At 56.2% G+C, this 27,971-nt stretch overlaps 10 protein-coding genes across 10 annotated transcripts; 5 read left to right on the top strand and 5 right to left on the bottom strand.

The window, feature by feature from the left end:
* Nucleotides 1–909: 909 nt before the first annotated feature.
* On the top strand, nucleotides 910–2,676 carry VDBG_05814 (tyrosine-protein phosphatase SIW14; the record flags this gene model as incomplete). Its single annotated transcript, XM_003004655.1, has 3 exons — nucleotides 910–1,876; nucleotides 1,937–2,129; nucleotides 2,188–2,676. 3 exons carry the CDS (start codon nucleotides 1,407–1,409, stop codon nucleotides 2,611–2,613), a joined length of 1,089 nt encoding a protein of 362 aa, XP_003004701.1.
* A 269-nt stretch (nucleotides 2,677–2,945) lies between these two features.
* On the bottom strand, nucleotides 2,946–3,431 carry VDBG_05813 (conserved hypothetical protein; the record flags this gene model as incomplete). Its single annotated transcript, XM_003004654.1, has 2 exons — nucleotides 2,946–3,301; nucleotides 3,356–3,431. The coding sequence occupies 2 exons, from the start codon at nucleotides 3,429–3,431 to the stop codon at nucleotides 2,946–2,948; spliced, it is 432 nt and encodes a 143-aa protein (XP_003004700.1).
* A 268-nt stretch (nucleotides 3,432–3,699) lies between these two features.
* On the top strand, nucleotides 3,700–5,103 carry VDBG_05812 (HLJ1; the record flags this gene model as incomplete). The annotated part of the gene is made up of 2 exons (XM_003004653.1): nucleotides 3,700–4,507; nucleotides 4,562–5,103. The coding sequence occupies 2 exons, from the start codon at nucleotides 3,961–3,963 to the stop codon at nucleotides 5,101–5,103; spliced, it is 1,089 nt and encodes a 362-aa protein (XP_003004699.1).
* Nucleotides 5,104–7,419: 2,316 nt separating this feature from the next.
* Nucleotides 7,420–8,793, top strand: VDBG_05811 (bacterial leucyl aminopeptidase; the record flags this gene model as incomplete). The annotated part of the gene is made up of 5 exons (XM_003004652.1): nucleotides 7,420–7,674; nucleotides 7,729–8,130; nucleotides 8,188–8,412; nucleotides 8,463–8,560; nucleotides 8,619–8,793. 5 exons carry the CDS (start codon nucleotides 7,420–7,422, stop codon nucleotides 8,791–8,793), a joined length of 1,155 nt encoding a protein of 384 aa, XP_003004698.1.
* A 143-nt stretch (nucleotides 8,794–8,936) lies between these two features.
* VDBG_05810 (DUF544 domain-containing protein) lies at nucleotides 8,937–11,872 on the bottom strand (the record flags this gene model as incomplete). Its single annotated transcript, XM_003004651.1, has 2 exons — nucleotides 8,937–10,354; nucleotides 10,404–11,872. 2 exons carry the CDS (start codon nucleotides 11,870–11,872, stop codon nucleotides 9,121–9,123), a joined length of 2,703 nt encoding a protein of 900 aa, XP_003004697.1.
* Nucleotides 11,873–13,128: 1,256 nt separating this feature from the next.
* VDBG_05809 (steroid 5 alpha-reductase) lies at nucleotides 13,129–14,142 on the top strand (the record flags this gene model as incomplete). Its single annotated transcript, XM_003004650.1, has 3 exons — nucleotides 13,129–13,212; nucleotides 13,278–13,481; nucleotides 13,546–14,142. 3 exons carry the CDS (start codon nucleotides 13,129–13,131, stop codon nucleotides 14,140–14,142), a joined length of 885 nt encoding a protein of 294 aa, XP_003004696.1.
* Nucleotides 14,143–14,441: 299 nt separating this feature from the next.
* VDBG_05808 (conserved hypothetical protein) lies at nucleotides 14,442–16,268 on the bottom strand (the record flags this gene model as incomplete). Its single annotated transcript, XM_003004649.1, has 4 exons — nucleotides 14,442–15,263; nucleotides 15,313–15,526; nucleotides 15,587–16,078; nucleotides 16,162–16,268. 4 exons carry the CDS (start codon nucleotides 16,266–16,268, stop codon nucleotides 14,442–14,444), a joined length of 1,635 nt encoding a protein of 544 aa, XP_003004695.1.
* A 3,003-nt stretch (nucleotides 16,269–19,271) lies between these two features.
* VDBG_05807 (bilirubin oxidase) lies at nucleotides 19,272–21,250 on the top strand (the record flags this gene model as incomplete). Its single annotated transcript, XM_003004648.1, has 4 exons — nucleotides 19,272–19,414; nucleotides 19,474–19,708; nucleotides 19,766–20,008; nucleotides 20,063–21,250. 4 exons carry the CDS (start codon nucleotides 19,272–19,274, stop codon nucleotides 21,248–21,250), a joined length of 1,809 nt encoding a protein of 602 aa, XP_003004694.1.
* Nucleotides 21,251–21,870: 620 nt separating this feature from the next.
* Nucleotides 21,871–24,085, bottom strand: VDBG_05806 (glycerol-3-phosphate dehydrogenase; the record flags this gene model as incomplete). The annotated part of the gene is made up of 2 exons (XM_003004647.1): nucleotides 21,871–22,715; nucleotides 22,849–24,085. The coding sequence occupies 2 exons, from the start codon at nucleotides 24,083–24,085 to the stop codon at nucleotides 21,871–21,873; spliced, it is 2,082 nt and encodes a 693-aa protein (XP_003004693.1).
* Nucleotides 24,086–26,526: 2,441 nt separating this feature from the next.
* VDBG_05805 (aquaporin-3) lies at nucleotides 26,527–27,645 on the bottom strand (the record flags this gene model as incomplete). The annotated part of the gene is made up of 3 exons (XM_003004646.1): nucleotides 26,527–26,700; nucleotides 26,769–27,309; nucleotides 27,413–27,645. The coding sequence occupies 3 exons, from the start codon at nucleotides 27,643–27,645 to the stop codon at nucleotides 26,527–26,529; spliced, it is 948 nt and encodes a 315-aa protein (XP_003004692.1).
* Nucleotides 27,646–27,971: the final 326 nt, after the last annotated feature.

Raw genomic sequence — 27,971 nt, 5'->3', positions numbered from 1 at the left:
TCGACCACGACGCGAGGGAGAGGTCTTCAAGGCATCAGGCGCACTCGAAGCAGGGCTGACGAAGGGCAAGGCATGGCGCGGATCTTTGCAGCCGGCACGCTGTTGGAACGCTGCTGTTGGTGATCGACGATGGACATGAGACAAGCATGTCTGCAGTGCTCAGGGTTGTGGGGATCACCACATCGGCCTTCGTAAGCAGAGCGCCTAGCAAAATGCAACTGGCAACGGCCTCCCTGCTAGGGACTACTAGCAGGCGCCTTGGCTGCTTCAATGGTTCGACCATCGCCTCGGAAAGACCGGCACAAGGTTCGACGGCGGGAGGTTTGTTCAGGTAGCAATAACACCATCCGTCTACACGGCTTGAGAACTTGGTGGGCGTCATCCGTGCGGCGTTTGGAGGATGTGAGTTATTTGGAGGAGCAGATATTGTAGCGACTAATAAGCTTCTTGTGAACGATGCTTTTGGCGTACGACAGGAGATGATGGCAAGCTTCCGCCTTCCCAACAACAGTGACGAGGTGTTCGCTCCGCCGGCTGTCGTAGCAGCCGTAGTGGCTAAGGTTCTTACCTGCACAGGTACCTGCCACGCAAGGTAGAGCGAACGCAGGCGTGACGGGGCGCTGGAACCCCCACATCGATCCAGGGCAAGCACGAGCCACCGTGCAGGAGAAAATTACCACACAAACATCACTGAGAGTGACTCTCCCCCACTCCCCACCTCACTGCAATCCACCCCAAAAGGCTACTGCGAAAAAAACGCCGCGGCCACACCGCGAACACGCGCCTAGGTCAAGCGCCCCCAATTGCCAGGGTGTAGGCACGGCCGAACGATGGCTGCAGACAGGACCCGCTTAATTCTCATCTCTCCCACCTTGCCCTTCTTGCCGTCGCTGGCTATTCCTCGTCCCCAGCATCGACGACATACACTTCCGCAGACGCCGTGAGGGTCAGCCGCTCGCCGTTTATTTCACTTCCCTCACACCGAAACGCCTCTTCGTACGTCTTTGAAGCACCGCATTTTCTTTTCTTCTGTCGGGGGACTGGAGGAAACGCATCGAGCATCGACTAAATCCCATAAGACACTCGACAAGATGGATTACAATCTCCAACTTGCCTCCAGCTGCGTCTGCGCTGTTCGCCTGTAATGCTACGCGAACGAAGAGAGACCAAGCAACTTCCAACGTCTTTCTCGCTGGCCTCCTGCTGGATCCATTCAGCACATCGATTATTCCTCCTACGAACGTACATCGTCCTCACACGACCACTTGCCTCATTTAACTTGTTGCACCCGGCATCGTGTCACGCCACCACGCCATTTTCTGACCATCAGGCTCCTCATCTCACCACTTACTCGATCACAGCAACCTACCAACACGATATTCCTCAACCATTGTCCAGGATCAAGAATGGCTTCGAAACGCAGTGCGAGAACGTTTGAGGGAGACGGTCACCACGTCACCGAGAACGAGACTCGTCGGGCACACACAAGGACGAAGGAGGAAGACGCAGCGGCCAAGGACACCCTCGAGAAGCGATCCAACTACAAGACCCTATCTCGGCGTGGGTCTGACGAATCTTCTCACCCCCTTGATACTGCTGTTGAGACGTCCAAGAACATGACTGGGGTGACATGCGAGAGCGCGGTGCAGGATCTCGAGGCCCAATGCGAACTATCTCGCTGTGTCCGCCACTCTGCACATGCCGATCTTCGCCCAGCCCAGCCCCTTGTACCTACGGACCTGACTTTCAAGCGGCATGTACCTGAAAAGGGTCGTCCAGTGAACTTCGGTATTGTGGTGCCTGGTGTGTACCGCAGCAGCTACCCGAAGCCCGAAGACTTCGGCTTTGTCAAGAACCTCGGTCTTCGCACCATTGTGTAGGACCACGCCCCCAAAATGTACATTATAGACCCAGCCAAAGCTGACAGGCGACACAGAACGCTGGGACGAAGGGATGAACCTGACGAGTTCTATGCCAACTTTTTGGCTTCAAACTCTATCCGACATCACATCATTGAAATGAAGGGGACCAAAAAGCAGAGCATTCCTCTTATGACGATGAGAGACATCCTGCGAATCGTTCTAGACAAGCAACAGTATCCATTGATGATTCACTGCAATCATGGAAAGGTAGGGTTGCGTTGAATGAAACCATTATAATCCCATATTCATGCTGACGTCCATCTAGCATCGCACTGGATGCGTAGTCGCTGTGGTACGGAAGCTCTCAGGCTGGGACGTGAGCAACGTTTTGGATGAGTACAGGTCCTTTGCGGAGCCAAAGGTACGCGATTGTGACATTGCTTACATCACCAACTTTGCCGTCGACGATCTTTCAAATCTCCACGTACACGCCGTCAGTATGCGATACAGGGTGCGGAATTTCTTTCGCGCACGTTTTCGCGTTTTGCGTGTTGGTGCTCTGGACGGTCTCGGGCAGCAGAATTTCAACATCGGCAAGGAACGTCACACCGCTCAAGTGATGAGTATGCTGCCTTTCGGCCAGTGCCAAGCTACACCACCTCGGGCGAGTCCGCCGGTTGCTTTCTGGAAGGTTTTATGGAGGCACGAACGATTCGTTCAATGTGCGACGATAGAGAGACCAGGCGACTGATCAAGAGCTGAGATGTCTCCGAACGGCGTTTGTAGGGTTGGAGAGGATGCTCGCCCATTTTGCGTACTCGTACCCTTAGCATTCTGTTTGTACAGTTCATTGTTGAGACGGTCTCGCAAGTAACACATTGAATTCAGCCCCAACATGATACAATTTGCGCCATGACGTGCTTGTTGTCTCCACCGATTTTTTTCGTCGACAAATATAAGAGTCCATTACCCTCCCTCCATCGGCTGCAGAATTCCAACCAACGCCGCACCTTGCAATATTTCTACATCGTCACACAAAAGCACGTGGAGGATATTCCGCGACAGGTCGTCGCTAGTCACCTGTTACTCGGCCCAGCGATTGCGCTCCTTCCGCGCGATCTCGTCGATCTTGCGGTTGCCTCCTGCGTAGGCGAACCCACCAGCGACACAATTTGCAAGACCAAGCGACAGAGCGCCAGCTCGCACAACACCGCGGGCCGAGAATTTGCTGCGAATGGGCTGCCGCCGCCGTAGCGCTAGGAGGGTATAAATGCCGGACCACGCGCAGGTGAGGCCAGCAGCGTCGGTGGGGAAGCCGGCTAGAGAGACGTAAGAGCTGAAAAGCAGAGCTGGCGCTATCAGAAGGGGTAGTGGTTGAACTGGCTTGCCGTGAAGGGCGGCAATGAGGATGGCATGGATCGCGGGCGGCATACAGGACGCTAGAGAAGTCAGCTTTAAACCGCCCTTGACGGAGAGGAAATGGAGAGACCAACTGCCCCAGTTCGTTAACTTTTGTGGCAGCGTGGCCGCGCCCGGTGTGGTGCCAGGCTCCTCCTGTGGTGATGACATGGCTGCTTTCTGCGACGGCCAAACTGATGATGCCAGGAATGACCCCAGACGTTGATGTCTGGTTGGGGTGACGAAGGTGACGCTCGCTGCATGGATGGTGACTAAGCAGGCCAGAACAGGCGATTCCAAGGGTCTGGTCAGACCAGCCAAGCACGTGCGGTTGCCGCCATGTCAATGTCAATCTAGTCGAGTCTTTGCCTCGACATACCTGTTCGCAAGCACGAGCTGACCAGCCCGCGGCATCCCGGTTTTCTGTCGCAACTGGTATACACCAAATTTGAGTCCAAAACTCGATCGCTTCTGGTGTCTAGGTTCACTGGATCTCGACGGACACGAGTAAACAATCCGAGCGACCTCACTCCATTGTGGGAAAGATTTGTGAAGAAGCCACCTACGACCTCTTGTCCAGGAATTGCTAGCCTTTGCAACCCCGCGATTCATTCCACCCTACATCATCATAGACCACCCGCCGAATCGCACACCACATACGTCGACATATCCGCTTAGCATATTCTCCGAATTGCACGAAATGTCGAGCGCAAAGGCGTCCGGCGCGGACGCCGGCAGCAGCAATGCCCGCAGTCGAGAACATCAGCAGGGAAACCAGGGCCGCTCCTATACCGTCGAACAAAAAGCTGCCGTCATCCGCATCCGCCAGTGCTCGCCGACGGCGTTCTACGATATTCTTGGCCTCGAAGAGGTGAAGAAAACTGTGACCGACAGCGAAGTAAAGAAGGCGTATCGCAAGCTATCGCTCCTAACGCACCCCGACAAGAACGGTCACGAACACGCCGACGAGGCCTTCAAGATGGTGAGCCGCGCTTTTGGCGTGCTCGGCGACAAGGAGAAGAGGGAACGCTTCGACAGATCTGGTGTAGACCCTGACTCACGTTTCGGCCAGGCGCAGGCCCAAAATCCTTTCAGCGGATTCGCGAGCAGAGGCGGCGGTGGCGCACCAGGCGGTGGCGGCTTCGGTGGAGGTTTCCAGGGCGAGGAGATGACGCCTGAGGAGATGTTTCAACGGTTCTTTGGAGGAGGTGGTGGCTTCGGCGGGTTCGGCGGCGGTCCATTCGGTGGTAAGCAAGCCCGGCTGTGACAACTGGCCGGTTACATTGCTGATGACTTCCTAGGCTTCGACACGGGGCCGCAATTTGCCTTCAACTTTGGCGGTGGACCAGGCTTCCGAGTACATCAATTCGGCGGCGGCCGACCACGGAGACGACCAAGGGAAGGGCAGCAGGGACAGGCAGAAGGCGGTTTATCACCTCTGCTCGGCATGCTTCCCCTGTTGCTCTTTTTCGTCTTCCCAATCCTCAGCGGTCTCTTCTCCGGCGACTCGGGCCGATCATCCACTCCTCAGATGCACTTTGATACCCCCTCACCACCATACACCATGCAGCGAGAGACTTCCAACTCCAAGGTACCGTACTTTGTCAATCCTGTGGATGTCGAGTCGTACTCGAAGAATAAGCTCAGCCAACTGGACCGGTCAGCCGAGGCGACACTGGTCAGGACCCTGCAATTTCAATGCGAGAACGAGATGAATCACAAGAGGAGAATGTATGATGCGGCTCAGGGTTGGTTCTTCCAGGATCCAGTCAAGATGCAGGAAGCCACAGCTTACGCCACGCCCTCATGCGATCGGGCCAAGAAATTGGGACTGCTACGGTGATTGCATACAGGAGGACTAAGAGAGCTGGTCCGAAACTTCTCTCTGTGTTGTTGATTTTTCTGGTTGGATGTTTTGCGTCTGGCGTTGGGGCATGAAGTAGTTGCATGGCATAATGGTAGTGGTATTTTCATGCCCTTGTGTTTGTCGAGTCAGGCGGACAGGGACGGTATTTCCTACGCTCTGATATCGAGATGGCTTAGACAACAACCTAAACCTCTCCGCCGCGGATCAAACTCCTCGTACACATGAAGAGTAATGAGACTGGTCACGCTATTACCGTAGTAGTTCTGGCACACAGCAGCACCGTTCGACGGGGCAGCACTCTCGTGATACTGAGATTTGAGGGCCGCACCTTCATGCATGCGGTTGGGATACCCAAGAAAGAGTGCGCCTATAATTCGCGGTCCGGCCACTGCCTGCGTGCCTCTTGATATCCAGGATGGGCGGTGTCCTACCCGGCAATTCTTCATTCGATCGTGTGTACGAGTGATACGCGGTAATCAGTGTCAGAAGCCAGTCTCTGTGGTGCTGCACTTCGAAGAGGTGGCTTGTAGATGAGAGTGATTCCACTCCCAAGTGTGTCAGGTCGGAACATATGATCTAGTTACATTTGATGGCACGCTACTCACACAAGTATGAGAGTACGGCTCAGTCTCCCAATCTTTCCACGCATCACTGACCGATTTATTACAGACCTCTTTACTCAATTGTAACTCAGATACTGCAGGGATCTTGATCATTCAATTCGAGTTGATCGTGAAGTGAGAGCTTTTGTTGCTTTCATGTTGAGTGGCCTACGTGACCGTATCAATATATGGGTGATCTGATGGTTCTTTCTGAACACCGCCTGAAGCGTAAGTTCTGAGGTGGTCAATTCATTAAGTTGTCATTTTGGCTGCTTAACCTCCAGCTGTTTGCATACTTGTGAGATGTTGATCATCGTCATTGGAGAAGTCGTTCACTTTCGTCTTGCCTTGGAGATACGTCAACCAAGGCCTGATGACATTGCGTGACAACTACAGAACCGAACTCGTTAACGAGTGAGAAAGCTTAAGAGCTTTGACAGTAATGGCTGATACGGTAGGAATAAAAGGTGGCGCCGATTATACTAACATAAGTATTTGTCTGAGCAACAAACCTCCGTCGGAGAAGATGAGGATGCTGCAAGTTTCCGTCAAGTTTTGAGGCTGTAGTGGTTTGGAACTAGACATCCTTTCATTGTGAACACTTACCGCTTTCCCTTCTCCTCTCTTTTTAGATCCTTTTAGAGGAAAACTTCTGAATTGCCATCCTCGGCCTCCCGTGTCAGAACACTGCAGATTGTCTGCACAGCATAGGATTGGAAAATTAATCAACGTACGATGAAACCATAACAAGCAGATCATGGTATGAGGAAAACAGATTGATGGCTTATCTTGAAACACTTGTCGACCGTAAAAACTTGTACATGTGAGCACGGTACTAGCGCCAGAGTGAATTCTGCGACGGATGTGGTTGACTGCATCAGAGAAACAGATGATGGCTAAGCATTCGGGGTCCGTTGCGGATGTGCCCTGTTGCGGGACATTGGCATCATGCCTAGAGTAGCATGGGGAACCGGGAGCTCCAAGCTCGCTGGATCAGGAGAACCAGCATTGGAGTAGAGACCCACTGGATGGATCTATACGAGCTCTCATGATCGTGTCATGTTCTGCATCGCCTCTTCAGTTCCTGCGATGGTTGCAATACTAGTAAGGCAGGTCCAAGTGCTGTGAAGGCCCAAAGACCTGAGGCTTGAGGCTTTTTCCCATAGTGAGGGGGGACTAAGAACGTTCTGGGGCAATGGGGGTTCATACCGACGAGTCATGCGTGCACCAACAAGATGGCTATACATCACCGCCGGCTCAGTCTAAGTTGTGGAACCAGCAACCTCCTGATACAAGCCACAGCTTGGAAAGTGAGAGGAACGCATCGCCATTTGCCCAGCACGCCACTACAACCGGCGTTGTCTTACCTCAAAAGGCCTGTCAGAGCCCAGCACGGAGGGGTCCGATGGGGCCCGATAAGATCGACATGATCTCTACCCCGGAGAGCTTACTACAAGTGGAAGTTGCAATTGCCGAAGCTAGATCTCTTCTCGGAAGGTGCCAACCGGCCCGCAACGGATGAGGCAGCTGTGACATGCCGGCAAATGCGAGCGAAGCAGCTTGATTCCTGGAGCAACGGACGCGGCCGATATCGCCAAGCATAAATACTGCTCTGAAGAGACGTCAGCACGACTGGGAAGAAGGGCTCTCCTTACTCTCATCCCATCGGCTTCGAGGCATCATCGCAATCATGGTCCGAACCACTACTCTGTTCGCCGTCGGCGCCTTCCTGCTGCAAACCTCTCAGGCTTGCCGTGCCACGAAGGAGTACAAGTTTGGCGACGCCAACTCTCTCAACACGGAAGAGTTGGATGAGCACCAGCTCGATGGCCTCCGCCTTTTGAAGACATCGGAGGAAGATGCCGGAACCTGGGTTACTGAGAAGGAGAAGATTGAGAACTACATGCTCAAGCACGTCCACTTTATGGATGTCACCGAGACTCAGGTGAGTTTCATCATGAGTATACATGGCGCACCCGGACTGACATGACGAATCAAGGAACTCGAAGAGCTCGGAACCCTCCGCCGTCGTGCTCTGACCAAGCGTCAGACGGCGTACCCTGCTCCTAGTAAACAGGCGACAGCGAATCCCATCATCGCCAGGCTTGTGCAGAGCAACATCCAGAGCACCATCACTGGTCTCGCCAACATCTTCAACAGATACTACAGGGGCACCTACGCGCCGACCAGCGCAACCTACATGCTGAACGCTGTCAGGTCCGCCGCCTCGTCCAACACTGCCATCACGGTCAGACAGTTCACGCACTCTTTCAACCAGCCCAGTGTCATTGCTACGATTCCGGGTACCTCCACAGACAGGGTCGTTGTGTGCGCTCACTACGACAGCATCAACTCGCAGAGTGTGACAGGCCGGGCCCCTGGTGCTGACGACAACGCTTCCGTAAGTGGCCCCCTCGTACCTTTTTTGCAGAGTGGTATAATTAACAGTGAAAACCAGGGCGTTGCCACCATCCTTGAGGCCCTCCGCGTCATGGCCGTTGCCAAGTACGCCCCGGGCAACACCCTCGAGTTCCACTTCTACGGCGGTGAGGAGGGTGGTCTGCTCGGCGCCCGTGACGTCTTCAACAACTATGCTGCGAACAACGTCAACGTCCTCGCTGTGGTCAACCAGGACATGACTGGCTATTCCGACAACAACGTCATTGCCGTCTACCAGGACTTTGTGAGTTCGAGATCGCTAGACACGGAGATGAGATACTAATGCTGTCCCAGGTTGACACCAGCCTCACTGCCTACATGCAGCGCCTGGTGCCCGTCTACACCTCGCTTCCCGTCGTTACCGACCGTTGCGGATACGGATGCTCGGACCAGTGAGTTCGAGGCTCCCCCATGTTCCTGACAATTGTGTCATGCTAACGGAAGTGACAGCGCTGCCGCTCGTGCTGCCGGCTACCCTGCGGCCTACGTTTGCGCCGATACCATGACGAGCTCCAGCCCTTACATCCACACCACCTCCGACACTGCCCAGACCAGGTTCTACGCTCACGCCCTGCAGCACAGCAGACTGACCGTCGGCTTCCTGGTCGAGGCTTCGTTCTGGTAAGAGGTTGATGGGAGAATGGACCATGAGTGAAAAAGGTTGATGGGTCGGTGGGTATTGTGTTTGGTGATCAGCGGGCGTGTGGCGAGCATACTATCATCAAGGTGCCTTCAAACGAATAGCTGGGTTGGTGGTTGTGGGAATGCGGAAAACAGTGATGCATTATTGACTTGAAGTATTGCTAGCTTGCCATTATCGAGCATCGTCGTGAGTTGACGTCATGAAATCATACATCCAGAGCGACCAGCTGTCCAAGCACCAACGCCCCGTATTGAAACCTGCTGAACGCACATCTTGATTCGACCTTCCTCTTCTAGTAGATAGCCCGCCTCACATGAGCACACAATCTCGTTCGCGACTCCCGTTCGGGCTTGAGACGACGCCCCCAGGAGGCATAGGCCGGCCTCGCCCTTGTCCCATCATCATAGGCCGCTGTCCGTTTGGGCCTTGACCCTGAGCGCTGACATTGCTGTTCTGTTGAGAAAGACTTTGGTTGCTTGCGGGGTGACTTGGGTGGCCAGGTGGTGGCATGTACGGCGTCGCACTCTGTGCCTGCTCATATGTCGCGGTGCGTCCTCGGCGCCTTCGTCCACTGGCCGTGACACCGGCGCTCTGCGCTGCGGGACGACAGGGGGAACGAGTGGCCGGACTTGCTGAGGCGATGAGGGGCCCCACGGCGCTAGGGCGCCGTGCACCAGATGAAGTGGCCGCATTGCTGGAGCCGCGCGGACTGACAAGAGACGAGTTGCCTCCGCCGCGACCTCGGTTGCCACCTGGGGTTCCCCGCCCTCTACCGGCTCCGACTCCTGCGCCAGTGCTGCTCACCGGTCCCGTTTGTCGGGCTTGTTGCTCGATATACTGTTCGCTCAGCACCCTCTCCCGGTCTCGGCGCGCCTGCTCTGAGCGGTGGCGTTCGTTTTCTTCCTCCTGTAGTTGTAAGGCGAGCGCAAGGTCGTGATCCTCCTGTTCGGTGTCGGCCCCTTCGACAGCCTGCGAATTTGAGCCTTGTCTACCGTGCCCCGTTGACGATGTCCAGTCACCGCCTTGACTGCCAGCAGACGTGCTCGCACCAGACGGACCGGGGGTATCGTACCACGGCGTCTCGTTCCCGCCGACCGACAAACTGTCACGATGATTACTCGCGCCTCCAACGACACGAAAGTCTCCGGAGAGAAATTCGGAGGTCAAACCATTGATATCGGTCAAAGATTCCCACACTACCTCTGCGTGGGTTGCGTAACCGGCGTCTGTGACAAGGCTGAGAAGCTGCAGTGTCTGTGGGTGGCGGTACAGCGTGGAGAAATGATCGTTTCGAAACAGAATAGCGACCATGCCAGGCTTCATGGCCTTTGTAACCACGTCGAGCCCCCAGGACGTGAGCTGAGTGGCCGATGTCTCAAGAAACGCCTTGATCGAGAATATGTCCTGATAGAGCTGCTGTTCATCTTCTGTCAACCCGTCCCCCTCAAGCTTCATCTCAAGCTCCTCCTCTCGAAAGAGGATGTTTTGCGTATCTTCGTACGATACTGCTTGCCGGGCGAATGATTCACAGACTGGGTCATCGCTTTCCCGGCAGCCAACCATGGATAAGTGGGATCGAGAAAGCTGCATACAAGGACATCTCGACTGTGTCTTCAAAGGTGCCCGGCATGCTGTCGCTGCGCTCGGTGGGGTGTAGATGAGTGAGTGAGGTACGCTTAAAAGCCTGGACCACCTTTGGATCAGGGACAAATCGGGGGTTCACGTTCATGCCTGTATGCAGGCCTTTGAGGAAAGCATAGAGTTCGCCGACGTCAGGCAATGAACTGCCCTCTTCGGTCCGTCGCGATGACATGAGCTCGTCAAACACAGCATCTAGCAAGAGTCCGAGGCTGATTTGCTCCCTCGAGCGGAGGACTTGAACCAATGCCGTGTCCGTGAGCTCAGCGGGGGTGGTGAGCGTAAGCGCATTCACGAGAGCCACGAGCGGGCATGGTCCGTTTTCGTTTTGCACGAGAATAGGTGAAGTGCGCGACTTCGCGACGGCCTTGTGATCGTGCCAATTGATGTTTTTGATCTGGTACGTTTCAGCCTTGCCATCCACGGGGCGAGGCGAGTGTCGTGGCGGAATTGGCTGTGTCGGCCGGCGTGGAGGGAGAGCAGGTGCCTCGTCCTGGATGTTGTCGGTGCTGGGTGGATTGTGTGTTTTGTTCTTGGATGTATCGTCTGCCGAGAGACTTGTGTCGCGATCGATCAGGCTCCAGTCGTCAATGGCAGCGTCGCTACTACTCGGCTGGGTCATGACAGGTGCCTTGACATTCTTGCTCTGAGAAAGCCCATCGTCCCATACATTTCGATCCTCGGCAAGCGCTTTGCTAGCTTCCGGGGAGACAGGGGGCGATTGCAAGAGCTGCTGTTCAGGTTCCTCGTCCCAAGCTGGGGACTCGGGAGCGGAAGATATGGAGATCAGCGCGGGAGACGTCGAGATGGGTGGCACTGGAGGCTTGGGAGAAGGCTCGCGTTGCCATGGGTCGCTTTCGGCAGGCTGGCCCAAGTCGGCGGGAAACGGCGGTGGTAAGGGCGCGGTAGTAACATTGTTCGATGTCGAGGCGGCAGCATGTGGGCTCTTGCTTGATTCATCCAAAGCGGGCTGCCATGGATTGGTATTCGCTTCGCCCAGGCTCAAGTCGGCAAAAGCCGGCGTTGGAGGAAGCGGCGGGGGCTGTGACGATTGGCCAACAGCATGACTGGAACTGTTTTGTGGTAGTTCTCGCCGCTTGAATGGATTTGTCTCGGATCGATTCGTATCGGATCGTGAGGGTGATGTGGAGGGCTGGACTTCGGTGGACGGACGGTGGCCGGGTGTCAAGGATTCGGGAATGCCGGGGGGCCGCGTGGAGGGTTCGACAATGGATGGTATTTGTGGGTTTGCATCCTCCCAGGCATTCTCTTCGCGGTCCGCTGGCGCTTGGTCTGGGTGATTGGCGCCTCCAGGACGGAGCGAATAGGGTATTTCGTACGGTGGGCTCACGTCTGAGGACTGCCCGGGGATGTTGAGGGAGGTCGTCGCGGCATTGTCAGGAAGAGGTTTACGTTCGACCATGGCGGCAAGGCTGATCACAGTACGAGTCAGCATATCTGTGTGGACCACGGTATCCTCCTTGCCATCTAAGGCATGAGGGGGGTTGCCAGGCTTGGGTGTCGAGTTACCTTTGGTCTTTGGTCGTTGCTGAGAGGGAAATGATCCGGGCGAAGTCGTCGTAAGGAATGGTAACAGTTGGTTGCAACAAAGATTCTTTTTAGTAAACGGCAGCACCTGTCGAGCTGTCGTCATACAAGGGACCAGCTACGACGCGAACGCTGTAAGCTGTACGCGGACTCCGTGAGGTGGCGGTGCCAGCAAGCTGGCGGAGGCGGCTGAGGTCTGGCAGTCCCAGGGTCAGATGTCACTGGGTTGGAGGCTGGTGGGGAGTAGGGACCCTCGGCGCGCCTACCTATGCAGAGTCGGTAGTATGTGGGTGCTATAGGGACCAAAATGAGGGGCATCCCAGGCCGGACCAGGCAGCAGGATTGGAGGGCGAGAAAGGCGGGATACTGCCTGGAGCTGGCTTGACTGGCAATGGTAACTCTGGGTGATTCGAGCGTCAACACAGCACTTGGGTGCGGGAATCTGCTGCGCTCCAGCCCCGAAGATCTCACTCTCAAAACGGAGGCGAATCAGTCCATGTAATGGTTGCCATTCCAGGTAAGAGATGGCGATCTGGTGAAAGAAATACCTGGTCTGGGGGTGCGATGACAGTACACCCACCAACCGATCAACCAACCTTTCCAATAACCGCCGCCGTTGACCCGGCCCACTCCACATTAGCATCAGCCACAGCATGACGTACTAGTAGTGGACAGGAGCTAATTGCACGTGATGCACCGACTGCGGTCAAGCTCCGGATGCGTGGGCATACATACCCGTGGGTGGATTGGAGGGGGGGCAAGGAGGCCTACACCGAGGGGCTACACCGACATGAAAAAGACCTACCTTCAGCATATCTTACTCCTGTGCAAGGGACTCGGGGTGCGCTGTTATGGAATCTTGTTGGATGAAGTGGCGCATCCCATTTTCAATCATGGTCTTTTATCCTCAAATAAGCTTCCTTGCGAAATGAACCATTGTCAAGTGACCCAGGCCCACTCTTGGACCTGGCACTGACCGCCTCACCGTGCGTGTCTCTGCTGTTGACATCAACAGCATCGACAGTGACGGGTCCTACGGCGTCACCTCCTCCCTCATCCAGAGTCAACCGCGTCGAGTCATTTTTCAACTATTCACTCGTTCTTCCTGATATTTAACCGCGGTACATCATCATGTCTCTCATTGAGAATTGGCTTCCTCCGACGAGAGAGAATTGGAAGACCATTCTGAGCGTTTGGCAAATCTCGTACCCAATCGTGAGTCGTACAATGGAGAGCCATGATTTGGATTCATTACAACATGAGCTCACTTCTGCCTGCAGCTCGGTTCTCTACAGTACCTCATCTCATGGTATGGTATGGGCAAGACATCGGTAAAAAGCCGTGTCAACCTGCCCGGCCGCGTTGCGTGGTTCCTCATGGAGATCCCAGGCTTCTCCATCCTACTTTATGTCATGAGAACGCTGCCCGGCCTCTCCGGCATCACGGACCTTCCGTGGCAGAACAAAGTGCTTGCCGGTCTTTTTGTGCGTCGAACCCCCTTGGCTGCGGTGGCGCACTTGTCGCTGACGCTCTCTCTCTCATTCTCAGGTCATTCACTACTCATATCGCGCAGTGATTTTCCCCTTCATCCAGCCGTCCATGTCTCCAATCCATCCGCTCGTCGCCATACTCGCCACGAGCTTCCAGCTCGTCAACGGCACCTGCATAGGCGCCTACCTGGCGGCGTACGGGCCGACGACTGAGGCGCAGTGGTCCGCCGCCCTCGCGCCGTTTGGCACCGCGCAGTTCGTCGCTGGCATCGCCGTCTTCTACTGCGGCCTCGTCGGCAACTACTTTCACGATGAGGAGCTGCGCGAGATCCGCCGCGTAGAGCAGCGGCGACATGAACGCGTCGCCCGCGACAAGCAGCAGAACGGAGACGCCCGACCGACTGTCGACAAGCACTACCGTGTGCCCAACACCTTGTTGTTCAGGTACATGCTGTACCCTCACTATCTTTGCGAGTGGATTGAGTGGTTCGGTTTCTGGATGGCCTCCGGCTGGTCCGTGCCTGCACGTGCTTTCCTCATCAATGAGATTGCCGCCATGCTTCCGAGAGCCATCAAGGGACGAAAGTGGTACGCCGAGCAGTTTGGAGAAGACAAGATTCGGAAGAAGTGGGCAGTTCTTCCGGGGCTCTACTAACAAATTTGAATGTCAGCTGCCGAATCTGGAGGTCCTGGACGAGACGTGGTGAGGGGCTCCACGCATACATCCACTCGCTTGGGTCAAGTTTTGAACCGTTCTGCATGACCAAGACCGGTGAATAAGAACGACCCAGAGTCACATCTTGCGGAACGTCATGTAAAGCATGCTCAAGCTGTTGTGAAAGTTCTGGTATTATTTCGCTATCATATGAACCATTGTACTCCCAGAAAGACCCCAAACGCCCAATGAATACCCTTCGCTCGAAGGTCTGATAAGAGACTGTCATGGGGCATCTTTTAGCTTGTGCGCGTCACCTTGCCGCCGAGAACACTGGTGCAGGTTACGGAGGTAGGCTGCTTGATGCTCCGTGCGTTATAGTTCCACACACCGTTCGCGCCAGCAGTCATGGTGACACCGTTCGTGGGGCCATTTCTGTTGGTGTAGCTCAGCTTCATGGCAACCTTGGAATCGGTGCTGCTGGACCGGCATGAGATGGTCAGAGTGCCGCCACCGGAAGAAATCCAGGTGAAGGTCGGCATAGTAACTACATCGTTGGTGGTTGCGGGAGGGGTAGTCGCCCCGCCACCAGTAGTGCCTCCGCCAGTAGTGCCTCCGCCGGTGGTGCCGCCGCCGGTGGTGCCGCCACCGGTTGCGGGAGGCTCCTCTGTGGCAGGGGGCGGGCACTTGGTCGGATCAGATACAGTGACACCGGACTGGGGGAATGGATTGAGCGGTCCCCAAAGGTTGTTCTTGTCGTCGTAGCCCAGGCCCTTGGTGAGAGTAGGGAAGCTACGGTAGTTGTTGGGGAACGGAGCGAGGCCCGGGGTCGTGGCCTCGGCCTGGATCCACTCAGACACAGGCATGACGTACTGACCTGCCAGGATGCCGTTCTTGGTTTTGCGCGTGCCCGTGCCGGCGACGATGCGGTACTCGCGCGTGTACTCTTGGGTTTGCGTTGCCTTGACACGGTAATCAAATTTGTTACGGGCGGAACCAGCAATCATACTGGTGGCGGCGACCTCGCGATCTGTGATCTTGCCAGTGCAAGGATCCACGTCCATGGCATAGACCTTGATGGGGTTGACATTGGCAGAGCCGTCAGAAGTGACTCCGATGAACTATTCTTGTCAGTTGAGGAGCTCATGATGACAGGTGCTAGAGGCCTACCCTGATCTGAGCTGTCTCTTGGTCGCCGTTGCTGGAGAAGACGCCAATAATAGCATCCTCCATGCGAATGTAGGTAGGAACTCCAGTGGTGGTGATCTGCACATTGCTTACGACCATGTTGTAGACGATGATCTCGCCGTCTACTTGAATGCCGCTGTATTCGAGATAGTCACCAGGAACGATTGGAGCCATGACAAGAGGGTCAGGGGCAGGGCTGCATCAGGTTGTGTCAGCACATGAGAGTCATAGGGCGAAAAATCGTGGATGAACTTACAAGTTGCCCTGCTTGCTACCGCCAGTGAGAGTCGGTCGGTTACTCTGAGGGCACAGAGGGTCATCCGCCTTCCTGGGCACACACATGGGGAAGCCAGAGAAGGCGGTGATGCTGGGGTTGGCATCATCGGCCGTGAAGAAGGGCTGCGCAGTGTAGCCAGCCGAGTAGACGGCGTTGGGATCATTGATGCGAATGGTCGGTCCGCCCTTGATCTTGATGCGGCCATCAAAGCTGACAGTGTCAACGAAGCCGGTGGCGCCGGCGAGGAGATACTGCGCGATGGAGATCTGGGCAGCAATGGGCGTGCCACCGACAATATTGCCGGTCACCTCAACCTCATACTCATCAAATGCAGCACTGCCGCCGGCAAAGTCCTTGAAGCCAACCCACGCGGCTGGGAACTGAATCTGTAGGTTCTTGGGCACTGTGACACTGTGGCCGCTGACACGGATGGTGCCGCCTGAGTTGAAGTCTGTGGATGAGGCCGTCGCACTGGTGGCTTTTCGTCAACACGACTAAACGCAGGAGGATTGTGCAGGTCTGTGTGACTTGCACTAGGAAGATAGAAGGCTTACCCTTCAAAGGCGCCGTTGTAGGTAAAGGGAACGTCCTGGGCGATGACCCCAAGGACTGAAAAGGTTACGCCTGCAACGGCCAGCAGGATAGATTGAGCTGAAGGCATGGTGGGTCTGGTTGGTGCCGACACCAGTGTGTATATTCTGATAAGTTACTTGATTCCGAGGTGTAAATGAGATGATTAAGAAGCAAGTGATGATGGTCTGAAGGAAAACTTCTTCTCGAAACCAAACCTGGGGGATTCTTGGCTGGTATTTGAAGATATCTTTGGGCATCCAAAAACGGCGGTAAGTCCAACACGACACCAGGATATCCATCCCCGTGAGCTTCATGTCGGGCGCCGATAGTTTCAAGGGGCCCATGTCAGGAGTGACATGCACAGGGACATGATAGAGGTATAGAAAGCGCCCCCGGAATCTAGACCAGGATGGCCCTCGGGCGTCGCCCGAGTATCTGGATGCCTTAGTCCAGTCCAGAACCAGCGGTCGGCTGAACTTCACGTGGGTAGACATACGGATCGAGAATAGCGACCTGGAGGGATTGTCGCTGGAGAGGCCGTGGGCTTGCATGTTCCACGAGGTAAATCCAGTCCGCATGGGTGCTGGTGCTGCTGGTAAACGGGATCCAGGTCGACCTCAAACTGAGCGGAAGCTCCCCGCGGAGTGACCGGCTAGAACGTGGGATAAAGCTTAAGTTCAAGTCAATGTAAATCACCTAGCCCTGATAGTAAGATGTACATGGTATTACGGACCAGAACAGGCCTTGCCCCTTATGGCGGCTCAGCAAAGCCGGTCGTCGGTTCTGGCCTGCCTGGTGGACAGGACCTTTTGCCGAGTGCTCCAATGCGGTTAGACTAGGTGGCTACGGGGTATTTGGGTCGGTAGTGGTGTGCTCGATTCGCGACTGTGGCTCTAGTCAGGCGTCGGCAATTTTGTCTTTGTCACCGCTGGCGATCACGTACCGAAGATATGGTTGCATTCCCAGCGTGCGAGCTGCCACGGACAATTGTGGGATGCAGCTTATCGGAGGAAAACGTGTTAGTGGATATCTCAGCTCACAACACCACACGCACGATCCTTTTCATTTTGCCTCCATGCTATATCGAGTCACTGTAGGCGAGCTGAGGCCTCTCGTATCCTCCCCTGCTGTGAGGCTTTCAGGCGCTCGCTAGCGGCCGGTCGTTGTCAATCCGACGTGTCGGGCGAGGAAGAGAAAAGAAGTGCGGGCGGTGGGATCGGCGTCCTCCGAATAAGCAAGTCAGTGACCAAGCGATGGCCAGGCGCTCGCCTTCTGACCCCTTCCATTCGTTCACATTGCTTCACGGCCGCTTCTGACGCCTCCCCGACGCCAACAGCCCTTCGAGAAGTGCGGCATCGATGGCATGATGACTTGGCGATACGTCTGCATGCTGCATCGATTTATTGGCGTTGGCCTTGCAGTGACAGCCCCAGCAGGCGACTCGCGCAAGCGCCAGCGCCAAACACTACATTGCCTGACACTCCATCACCAGGATCATCATGGCACTAGTTCTCCGCCTCCCCATATGCCGTTGGTCCTCTGTTGCACTGCTTACTGCCAGCCTGCCAGCCCCCAGAGCTGGAGGGCTCCAGCGGCAGTAAGAAGGATCACGATGCCAATGATTGGGTAGTATTCCGAGACTAGCGAGCGGGAGAGGAACAGGGGTGGTCCAGGGGCAGGGGTAGGTAGGCCTGGACAACATGGCTGACCCCAGGTTGCTGGGTACCGCGAAGCCGAATGAAGCGCTCATCAGCGAGCCTATCTTCTTGGGAGCTTCTTCCCGTGACCCGACAAGTCAAGGCTGGGCCAGTCAGCCCTTTGCTGACTACAGAGGGTGAACCAATGGTGACTCTGGTGTAGTCCCTATTCCGGCGTTGCCTCCCAAGCTTCGCACTATCGAAAGGTTGCATGGCGCGGCTGTTGGGCTGAACAACGCGCCACATGGACCCTTTCTTTGTGTTGCTGGCCGCATCTGGACATTGTCTCTAGAGCTAAGCATAGAAGAACAAAGTCAAGCTCCCGAAAATAGGGCAAGACGTGAAGCCGTGAGTAATCTCGCCTAGATGGCGATTCCAGCTCCCCGGATCTTGCCCCAATTGATGCCCCAGATTCTTGGCCTCTTGGCCTCTTGGCCACACGTGTCGAAACTAGATCGCCGTGATAGGGCTCGAACAAAGAGATTCTCCTCCCCGCTATCTGGTCGTTGGGGCCTAGAACCGTTGGCTTGTCTTACGGTTGAAGCCGCCGAGGGTCCGGCAACATGGGATTCAGGCACACCAAGGGCAAAATATGAGCTTTGGCCTTCAAAACGACCATAGGTAGAGCATCAGGCCATGGTGGCTCTTTATTCCATGGCTCTCAGCGCAACACCCCTACTGTCAGCCTCTCACTCTCACACCTCGCCGCCGCCTAACGCCCCATGGCCCCCATTAACCCCCATACCTGGTCCTCTAGTCGAATGGATGCAAGCCCTATCTGGTCTAGCGTCAGCCTCCATCATCTGCTGGACCGCCATCTCGCCTACCTGGCCCGGCCACGGGGCCGGTATGTCGGACGCCGTCAAATCTGCACGTCGTTGGGTTGCAGGCCTGTCTTGTCTCAGACATGACAGGAGCCTTGTAAGATGGTGAGCTGGTCTGGACTGTCCCCACGCTCCAAAGGGCGTTCACCGCTCGCGTGAGCTTATTATGAACGGTCTATTGAGCGAGCTGAGAAAACAAAAGCTTGAGTCACCTATCCGAGGATGTGTCTGGGCCATGTTGGAGTCGGTGATGGGTCGATTCATCGGATAGGGGGCGGCAGGCCGAGATGCGGACTCCCCGTGGCCAAATTTCCTCGTCGTGCTCAAGATGGACTGGGTCAATGAGATGTTCAAATACCCCCTTAAGGATCCCGTGTCTTGACATCGGTATTTGCTCAAACAGCCTCCTGACCAAAGCCCCCCAAGCCCTCAACTGCCACGCCGAATCCCCTCATCTCTTCAAGCCCATTGAGTCTGGCCTGACCCTTCATCTCGGAATACTCTCTGAGCCCTGAGGCTTGCAGCCGCCGCACTGATCGCTCTCTCTCCCGTCTACCTCTTTTCTTCCTAATGGTTCAGCTTTCGCTGCGCCAGACCTTTGTGGTCTTTCTCTCTCTGGCCTCTGAGTCGGTAGCCAAGGACTGGCTCAGTCCTGAATACAAGTGGCTCTATCAATTCCCCCTTCCCATTCCTCCTGTGAAGCAGGAGAAATGGTACGTCCCTCTGCAAGCCGTATTCTTTGTACTCGTTCACGGCACTCATAATGTCACAGGCCAAGTCAAACCATCGTCAACCCTGTCACCAAGCAAAAGGTTAAGTATTATGAGGTTGAGATCAAGGAATTCACCTCTCAGGTGTATCCCAATAAGAAGCCTACCAAGCTTGTCGGGTACGATGGTATATCGCCAGGGCCAACATTTTTAGAGGAGCGCGATGGCGAGTCGGTCGTCCGCTTCATCAACCACGCCAAGATGGCCAACTCTGTTCATCTTCACGGGTCTTACTCTGTGCGTCAATGCTGACCGGTACTCGTGCTGGTGGACTACCATACTGACTCTGTCCAGCGCACTCCCTTTGATGGTTGGGCTGAAGATACCACGGAACCTGGCGAGTACAAGGACTACTACTATCCCAACTGCCAGAACGGCCGCATGATGTGGTATCATGACCATGCCATTGACCACACGGCTGAGAATGCGTACTTTGGCCAGGCAGGTGCCTACCTGGTTCACGACGCTGCAGAAGATGCCCTCGGCTTGCCCAGCGGCTACGGAAAGTACGACATCCCCATGATTTTGTCGGCCAAGGTACGTCTGATCTTCCAATTCAGCCACACTATCCCAGTCACTGACATGGCATAGCAATACAACTCGGATGGCAGCCTATTTTCGCCGGCCGGTGTGGACGACAGTCTCTATGGCGACGTCATTCACGTCAATGGTCAGCCGTGGCCGTACTTCAAGGTCGAACCGCGCAAGTACCGCCTCCGCTTCCTCAACGCTGCCATCTCGCGCACGTTCTTCCTCTACTTCGAGTCCAGCAAGAAGCCAGGCACGAAGCTCGACTTCAAGGTCATCGCCTCAGACACGGGCCTGCTGACGAGCCCCCAAAACGCCAAGGACCTCTACATCTCCATGGCCGAGCGATACGAGGTTGTCTTTGATTTTTCCAACTTCAAGGGCCAGAACGTGACGCTCCGCAACACCAAGGACTTTGCCCCCGACAAGGACTTCCTGCACACCGACAAGGTGATGCGCTTCGTCGTCGCTGGCAACGGCCCCGCCGACTCGTCCAGCGTTCCCACGGCGCTGCGCAAGGTCGACTTCCCCCCGCACAAACAGGGCGTCGACCACCACTTCCTCTTCCATCGGCAGGGTAGCGACTGGCGCATCAATGGCGTTACCTTTGCCGATGTCAAGAACCGCGTGCTCGCCAGGCCCAAGCGTGGCCTCGTCGAGGTCTGGGAGCTCGAGAACTCGTCTGGTGGCTGGAGTCATCCGATTCATATTCACCTCGTTGACTTCCGAGTCATCAAGCGCACCGGCGGCAAGCGTCAAAAGGTGTACAACTACGAGGCCGAAGGTCTCAAGGATGTTGTTTGGCTCGGCCCCGGTGAAACAGTGACAGTGGAGGCCCACTACGCCCCCTGGCCCGGCGTCTACATGTTTCACTGCCACAACCTGATCCACGAGGACCATGAGATGATGGCCGCCTTCAACGTCAGCGTGCTCGAGGACCTCGGCTACCCTGAGACGGCCTTTGCCGACCCCATGGAGGCCGACTACCGCGCCCGCAAGGAGATCTCGAGCGGCTCGACGTACCTCTCAGTCAAGGACCGCGTTGAGCAGCTGGCCAAGCTCGAGCCCTACAACCACCACGGCGACGTCGATGGCTGGCTCTCGGCATACTGGGCCACCAAGGGCAACGCCGTCGCCACGACTACAGTCAAGACGTCGACCGCGGCAAAGGCCACCACCACAAAGAAGGCCAGGGACATGCGCGTGCATGCGCGTGAGCTGCCCAAGCGCACTGACGTCCCTGAAGCGTGAGCACGCAACCTGTTCTGATCGAACGACGGACATAGTAGAGACGAAAATAACTAACCCATAATATAATGTTATTATTTCGAGGCATACTGGGGGTGTATTTGTATCCGGCTTCACGAAATGCCATATCACGCCATCGGCCCTCGTGCCAACCACGATAGGTTCCTCCAACACTACAGGGGGTGGAGTTTTGGCGTTTGGCTTTGTAGTCCTTCATCTTTAGAATAGTAATCACACACTCTCTTAGCTCACAAGCAATGCTGCAATCGTCTATAGCTTATCATGGGCTGATGCTATTCGATCTCATGCATCGCGTTTCGTCGGGTCATCGTAGGATGATTTCTTTGCCTACGCAGACATTCACGAAACAGGCAAAGTCATGAAGGCGAAAGGAAGAAAATCATTACCCCGAAGCGGGTCAACGTCTAAATACACTGCACCGCGCAGTTGGCCGCAAGCCAAAGTATGCAACCCGCCCAATCCAAACGCCAAAAAAGGTATCTCAAACAACGAGCCAGCTTTTCACAGTCTTCCAGGGTCGTGTGTATGGGCGCTGTCCCTCAACTCTCTTCCTCGTACACTTGCTTTCCCTTGCGTCTTCAGTCGTATTTGTCTACAGGTGCTTACAGCTGGTTGGGGTTCTCCTTCTTAGCCAGCACGGTGCCGGTGCTCAGCTCTTGGAGAGCACTACCGGCGCGAACTGAGCTGGGCGCGAACTTCTCCTCGGAAGCAACCTTGTTGTGAAGGCCCTTGACCACCTCCTCGCGAGTGATGCTGAGCTTATCACTGGACAGACCCATGGACTTGAGGAAGTGCACCGACTCGGTCCACTCGTGCTTCTTGCGAGCGTCGGACCACTTGAGCTCTTCGGCCATGACGTCAATGACCTTGGGAAGAGAGCTGAGGGCGGCATTGACATCGAGAAAGGCGAGGCGAGTGCGGCGGGCGATGATGTCGGAGGCGGTCTGCGCAGCCTCCTGGCGGATGCCGTAGCGAATCTCGCCATCAATGAAGGGGTACGCAGCGGCCAGGCGGTTGGCGGGGCGGGCGGATCCGGAGGAACCAAACTCGGCAGCGGCAACGTCCCAAGCGCGATCACCGTAGTTGGTGGCGAGGTGGTGAGCGACGTCAGCATCGAAGCCGTACGATTCAGACAGTTGGGCAGGAAGTTTGTTGGAGAAGCCATGAGCACCAGCAAGGCGGATCTGGCGGGTTGTGCAGGCGGTAGAGGTGGACCACTTGAATTGACCGTCACCGGCTCCGCTAATATCGGGCATGGAGATGGTCTGGGGGCTGAGCTTGAAAGTGTCGATGGCTTCGTCGACGGCGTCCTCGGCCATCTGGCGGTAGGTGGTCCACTTGCCACCAGCGCAGGTGAGGAGACCAGAATCGGAGACGGTGACGAGGTGGCTGCGGACGAGCGATTCAGTGTTCTTGGCGTTGGGGTCCTTGACGAGAGGGCGGATGCCTGTGATGATCAATTAGCTCATGGTCTGTTGCGGGCCGCTTCCTCATCTCAAAACCCCAATTTTCCAACTGAGATTTCCGGTTTTCGTCGAAACGGGCAAGAAGTGGGGGCATGTCACGGTGTGTGCACTTACCAGACCAGGTAGCGAGAATGTCGGAGCGAGTAAGGTTGGTTCCGGGCGTCAGAAGCTTGCTGACCTCCTTCAGGATGAAATCGACCTCATCCTGCTGGGCGACCGGCTCGCGCTCAACGGCGCAGGGGTTGTCAGTGGTACCGGCGACAGTGAGGCCCTGCCAGGGGAGGACAAAGACAACGCGACCGTCCGAAGTGGCAGCATCGAGAATTCCCATACCCTTCGGGCTGAGGTGAGCGGGCAGCATGATGTGGGCACCAGAACTGGGCGCAACGAGAGCCTTGCGGGAAGGGTCGTCCATGCGCTCAATGGCGTCGGTGAAGGGTCCGGTAGCGTTAATGACACCCTTGGCACGAACCGTGAACTCACGAGCGCCCTCAGCGTCGCCATTGACAGAAGAGATGACATCGCGAATGCGAGCGCCGCGAATCTTGCCCTCGGCGTCCTTTTCGAGCTGGGTGACTTCGGCGTGGTTCACCATGGTGACACCGTACATGGCAGCGGTCATGGCGATAGAGACGTTCATGCGGGAATCGTTGTGCTGGCCGTCGTAGTAGACGAGAGCGCCCTTGAGCGTATCCTTCTTCAGCAGAGGGAAGGCCTCGAGCGCCTTGCTCTTGGAAAGGTAGTAGGAGCTCTCAAGGCCCTGGGAACCGGCGAGAAGATCGTAGGCCTTGGTACCGGCCCAGAAGTAAGGCGCCTGCCACCACCTCTGCAGAGGCAGCAGGATGGGCAGGGAGACAGACAGGTGAGGCGCAATCTCGAGGAAGGTCTTGCGCTCACGCAGGGCCTCCATGACGAGCTGCAGCTGGGGGTAATCGAGGTTCCAAAAGGCCTTCTCGAGATAGCGCACGCCGCCGTGCACGAGCTTGGTGCTCTTGCTGCTGGTGCCGCTGCTGAAGTCATCACGCTCAACGAGAGCGACCTTGAGACCACGAGTCGCGGCATCAAGAGCGATGCCGGTACCGGTCGCTCCACCACCAATAATGAGCAGGTCATACTCTTCGGAATCGGAGCTGTGACGGCGTAGGTCGGCGAGCTGGTCGGCGCGGCTCTTGAGCGAAGGGAATTGGGGCGGAATAATGACACCCTTGGCGTCCCTCTTGAGCTCTACGGCGGGCGTGTCGAAGTTGGTCTTGTGAGAGAAGCTTGAGAAGGCAATGGCACCACCAGTCGTGGCCACAGCGGCGACGGCCGCGACGCCAAGCGGCTTCCTCAGCCCCGCGAAGCGCGACATGATGTCAGTTGTGAGGCGCGCAAAGAGAGCAGGCCAGAAAGCGAGATCGGCCTGGCGGGGGGTAGCTGTCGTTCTGGACGGCGACAGCGAGGGTGAGCTGTGAGATCCGTTCTGAGCTGGAACAAGTTGTAGAGGAGCGGGGGGAGCAGGGAGGGAGGAGGCAGGAAAGAGGAGTGTCGTGTAGATGTAGGAACGGAGAACCGGCAGACACCAGTAGTCAAGTCTTCAAAAAAGGGTGATGCCGCGGCCGAGATGAACGTCCATTCGTGGGATTCTGGTGACTGGGGTGGTAAGACGCGCCCGGAGATGGTGGATGGGGGGAAAGGTGATGAAATGGAACGCGGCGAGAGCAAAAATTCCTCCGTCCAGAAGAAAGCTCAGTCAGTCACTCAGCAGCAGCTCGTTCCCCCACGTGTGTACGTGGGAGCTCTGGCCGATGCTCGCTGTCTGATGAGGCGACCGGGTCGAAGCCAGACGCCAGGCGACGGAGACCCCATGCCCGATGGGGGGCGCCCGGCCAGCCAAAAGTGTCAGATCAGACCAGAGGCAACCCTTCTTCTGACATCATATCGTGGGTCACGGAGCGCGGGGTGGATGGAGGGCTCGGGGCGTCCCAGTCGAGAGCTAGAGAGCTACATCGGAATAGGCGTGAAGCTCCATCTCCAAGCTGGCGTTTCTGGAGTTCAGCCTGCAAAATCCCCACGTCACATTGGAGAGGCTCAAGTACCGGAATTGGGGGAAGCTGCACCTCGGTCATACCTTCCCGATATTCTCGGGTTCTAGTCGGTATAGAGTTCCCGAGACGATGTCTCGGTATGATTCGGGTTTCTGTGCCCCTAGGTCTTGGCAGGTACGTATCGTTTGCACCAGCCACTCTCGCGGAATCTGGATGCTTGCCACTAGCCCCTTTTCTATTACGTCCGAGCGCGCACCGTCCGAACGTGCCGGGCGTCCCTCCGTTTGCAATCACAGGGGTACGGAGTCACCTGACTCTGGCAAGCAAAACAGCCACGCACAACGTACCACGCACCACACCACAAACACCAGCAGCTGACACGCCAGCTCCAGCCAGCATGGAAAGCAAAAAGTTTGCTTGTGGATACTCTCTCGTGGATATGCCGAACCAAGAGGGGAGCACGCAACACTCCTGTCGCCAGCTCCACCTCGACGCCCACAACAGGTTCCGCTTTAGACACTGCTTCTCGTGCCATCAACACCGAGACGGGTCTTTGCCAAGTGTCCACCTTATCGCTCACAGAACTCTTCGCCATCTGTGACTCTGCTTCATCCCCTGGTATGATGGAGTAACACGCCGCGTTGATGCCGCTGGATGAGGGTCCCCTTCTCACTCTGTGATATGGGCATTGCCTCGGAAAACAAATATGAATGCCCCAACCCGCCACTATTTCTCTGGTTCCGAGCTCTCCAGGCCTCTTCGGAGGTCTCGAAAAGACGAAAGCGCGCGTTGGGGTTCTTGGCAAGTCCGTGACTGCACACGCGCAAACACACATTCGGTCGAATGACCTGTCCGACACGGGCGTTGTCCGGAACTCTGCCCGGAGTGGCGGTCCAGGGTTCAAAGTTTGGGCCGAAACTCTCTCGTCAGGAGCCAAGAATGTCATGCTTGCTTGCGTGCATATTCGGGACGCCTCATCACGCGAGACAAACTCGCGTTACCTCGAAAGAGCTGGGACGACCTATCACCAGGGAGCAGCTTTCCGCCCTGTCCTGTCTGTTCCGAGGGCTTGAGGCAAGGGTGGCTATTCTATCTAGCTGACTTGGGGGACCGGCCACCGTTCAGGGAACCACAGTCAGGCGTTGATTGAGGGGTTTTGGGTGTCCTGGCCCCCTGGCTGGCCGTACCGTCGCCGCTGGATGGCGGTCATGACAGGGTCTGGCTGCCTGAAGCCAGGATCCCAAAGCCTCTCCGGGCTCCAGTGGCGTGCGTTGGCGCATTTTGACTGGTGGAAACCGCTCAAGGCATTAACCCGCCTCACTTTTCCGCCCTCACCCTGCTGCCCAATGTCGAGGCGCTATGCCAGCGAGGCGGAACAATTAAGGTTGTCAGGGTAATTGGATATCGGTTGCTTCATTGTTCAAAGAGACTCGCTACTTAAGATTGAGAGATAGCCCACCCTCCTTGTACATAATCATCCTCAAGCGACGCTCCAGCTGAGGCGGAAACGCACTGTTGACGCTGAAGACGGGGGAAAAAAAAGAAGTAACAACAAGTGCAGGCTGCGCCATCAAACTCCTTGCAGCCTCTTCACTCCCTTTTGGGAGTTACAACGGTAACACCTAGTGCTGGTTTTTTTTTGTCGTTTTTTGCTTTTACTGTTTTTGGCTTTGACGCCCGAACATGAAGTTTGGCAAGGCCACTTCCGATCGGATGCTTTCCCTCAAGCCTCCGCAAAATCTTGGGGCCATGCAAGCACAACGGCTTAGACCTGGGACTCGAACGACTTGTACGTGTTGGACCACACGCTGCGCTTGGGCTTGAAGAAGCGCTGAAGGCCCATGTAAGGGGTGTTGATGGGGCTCTCGCCGGTGTAGATGAAGACATCGTACAAGAAGCCACCAAAGGCACAGCCAAAGAAGGGCGCGACCATGGGGATCTAAACACAGTCAGCTTCGTGTTCAACTTTACTTGCGACGACACCGACGACAACGACAAAAGACGTACCCAGAAGTAGTAGTTGCCAGCGGACCAGACCTCGTGGCCGTAGCCGAGGATGTACGACACGAGACGAGGGCCAAAGTCACGGGCGAGGTTAATGGCGTAACCGGTCTGCCAGCCAAAGCACGCGCCAATGCCGAAGATGACGAAGAACATAGCCAGAGGAAAGAGGGGTCCGGCCGCCATGCTGTCCTTGTCGATCAGGGCGTACACGATGAACTGGAGAATCGCGCTCGACAAGAACTCGGACCACCACTGGGCCGTGGTGTCCACGAAATCAACGGGGTATGTGCAGAAGATGCCGGCGGTGGAGGTCTCGAGACCGACGGTGCGGATGCCGCTGCCGCCCTCGAACTGATCAATGGCGAAGCGGTAGTTGCCGTACACAATGAAGGCACCGGCCATGGCACCGAGAATCTGGGCGAGGGCGTAGACGGGGAACTTGCGCCAGGGGTGACCACGGTAAATGCAGTTGGAGAGAGTGACAGCAGGGTTGAGGTGGCCGCCAGTCTTGCCAGCAACGTAGATGCCGAGCATGACACCCAATCTACACAAGAAGGTCAGTCAGTACGGTTTCTCATGCCGTCACAGGCCTCCCCTTGCTGCTCAGTGGCAGGCAGCGACGGACGCCCGAAGGAAGCGAGACTCACCCCCATCCCCAAGAGATACTCTGGTAGTCGCCCTTGGTGCCGTTGGAGAGGACAACCTGGGCCACGACACCATCACCGAATAGGATCAGGACCATGGTGCCGAAAAACTCGGAGAAGAACTCCTGGCCATACTCGCGGACCTTGCTCCACCACAGCTCATTCCTATGCTCCTCGTGGGTGACGGAGGGCTCGGAGCTGGCTCCGGCGTGCTCGGTGTGGGCGTCGGCACCCATTTCGGGTTTCCGGTGATAAGTTGACTTGTCGATCGACGACTCGGACTGGGAATCTTGTGACACGACCAGGGACATTAGTTCGGATGTCTCGCGGCGAGATGACGAAGAGAGTCGACACAAGCAAACGACAGAATGTCGACGCGGGGTATGGGGAAAGAGAAGGAGGGGAGGTTGAGATGAGATGAAGGAGATGGATGGGTGGCAAGGGGGTCTCTCCAATCTCTCAACTCCATGGGACGGGGCACTCTTATGTCCTGTCACTCGAGGATCTCCCCCCGCGGGCGGGACGTCTGCCCAATCCGTCGGGTTGGATGTCACGGACGGGG

Source organism: Verticillium alfalfae, genomic scaffold, assembly GCF_000150825.1.
Source record: "Verticillium alfalfae VaMs.102 supercont1.6 genomic scaffold, whole genome shotgun sequence".
NCBI lineage: Eukaryota > Fungi > Ascomycota > Sordariomycetes > Glomerellales > Plectosphaerellaceae > Verticillium > Verticillium alfalfae.
Note: the sequence above shows the minus strand (reverse complement) of the source record. Positions and strands in the feature narration are given on the sequence as shown.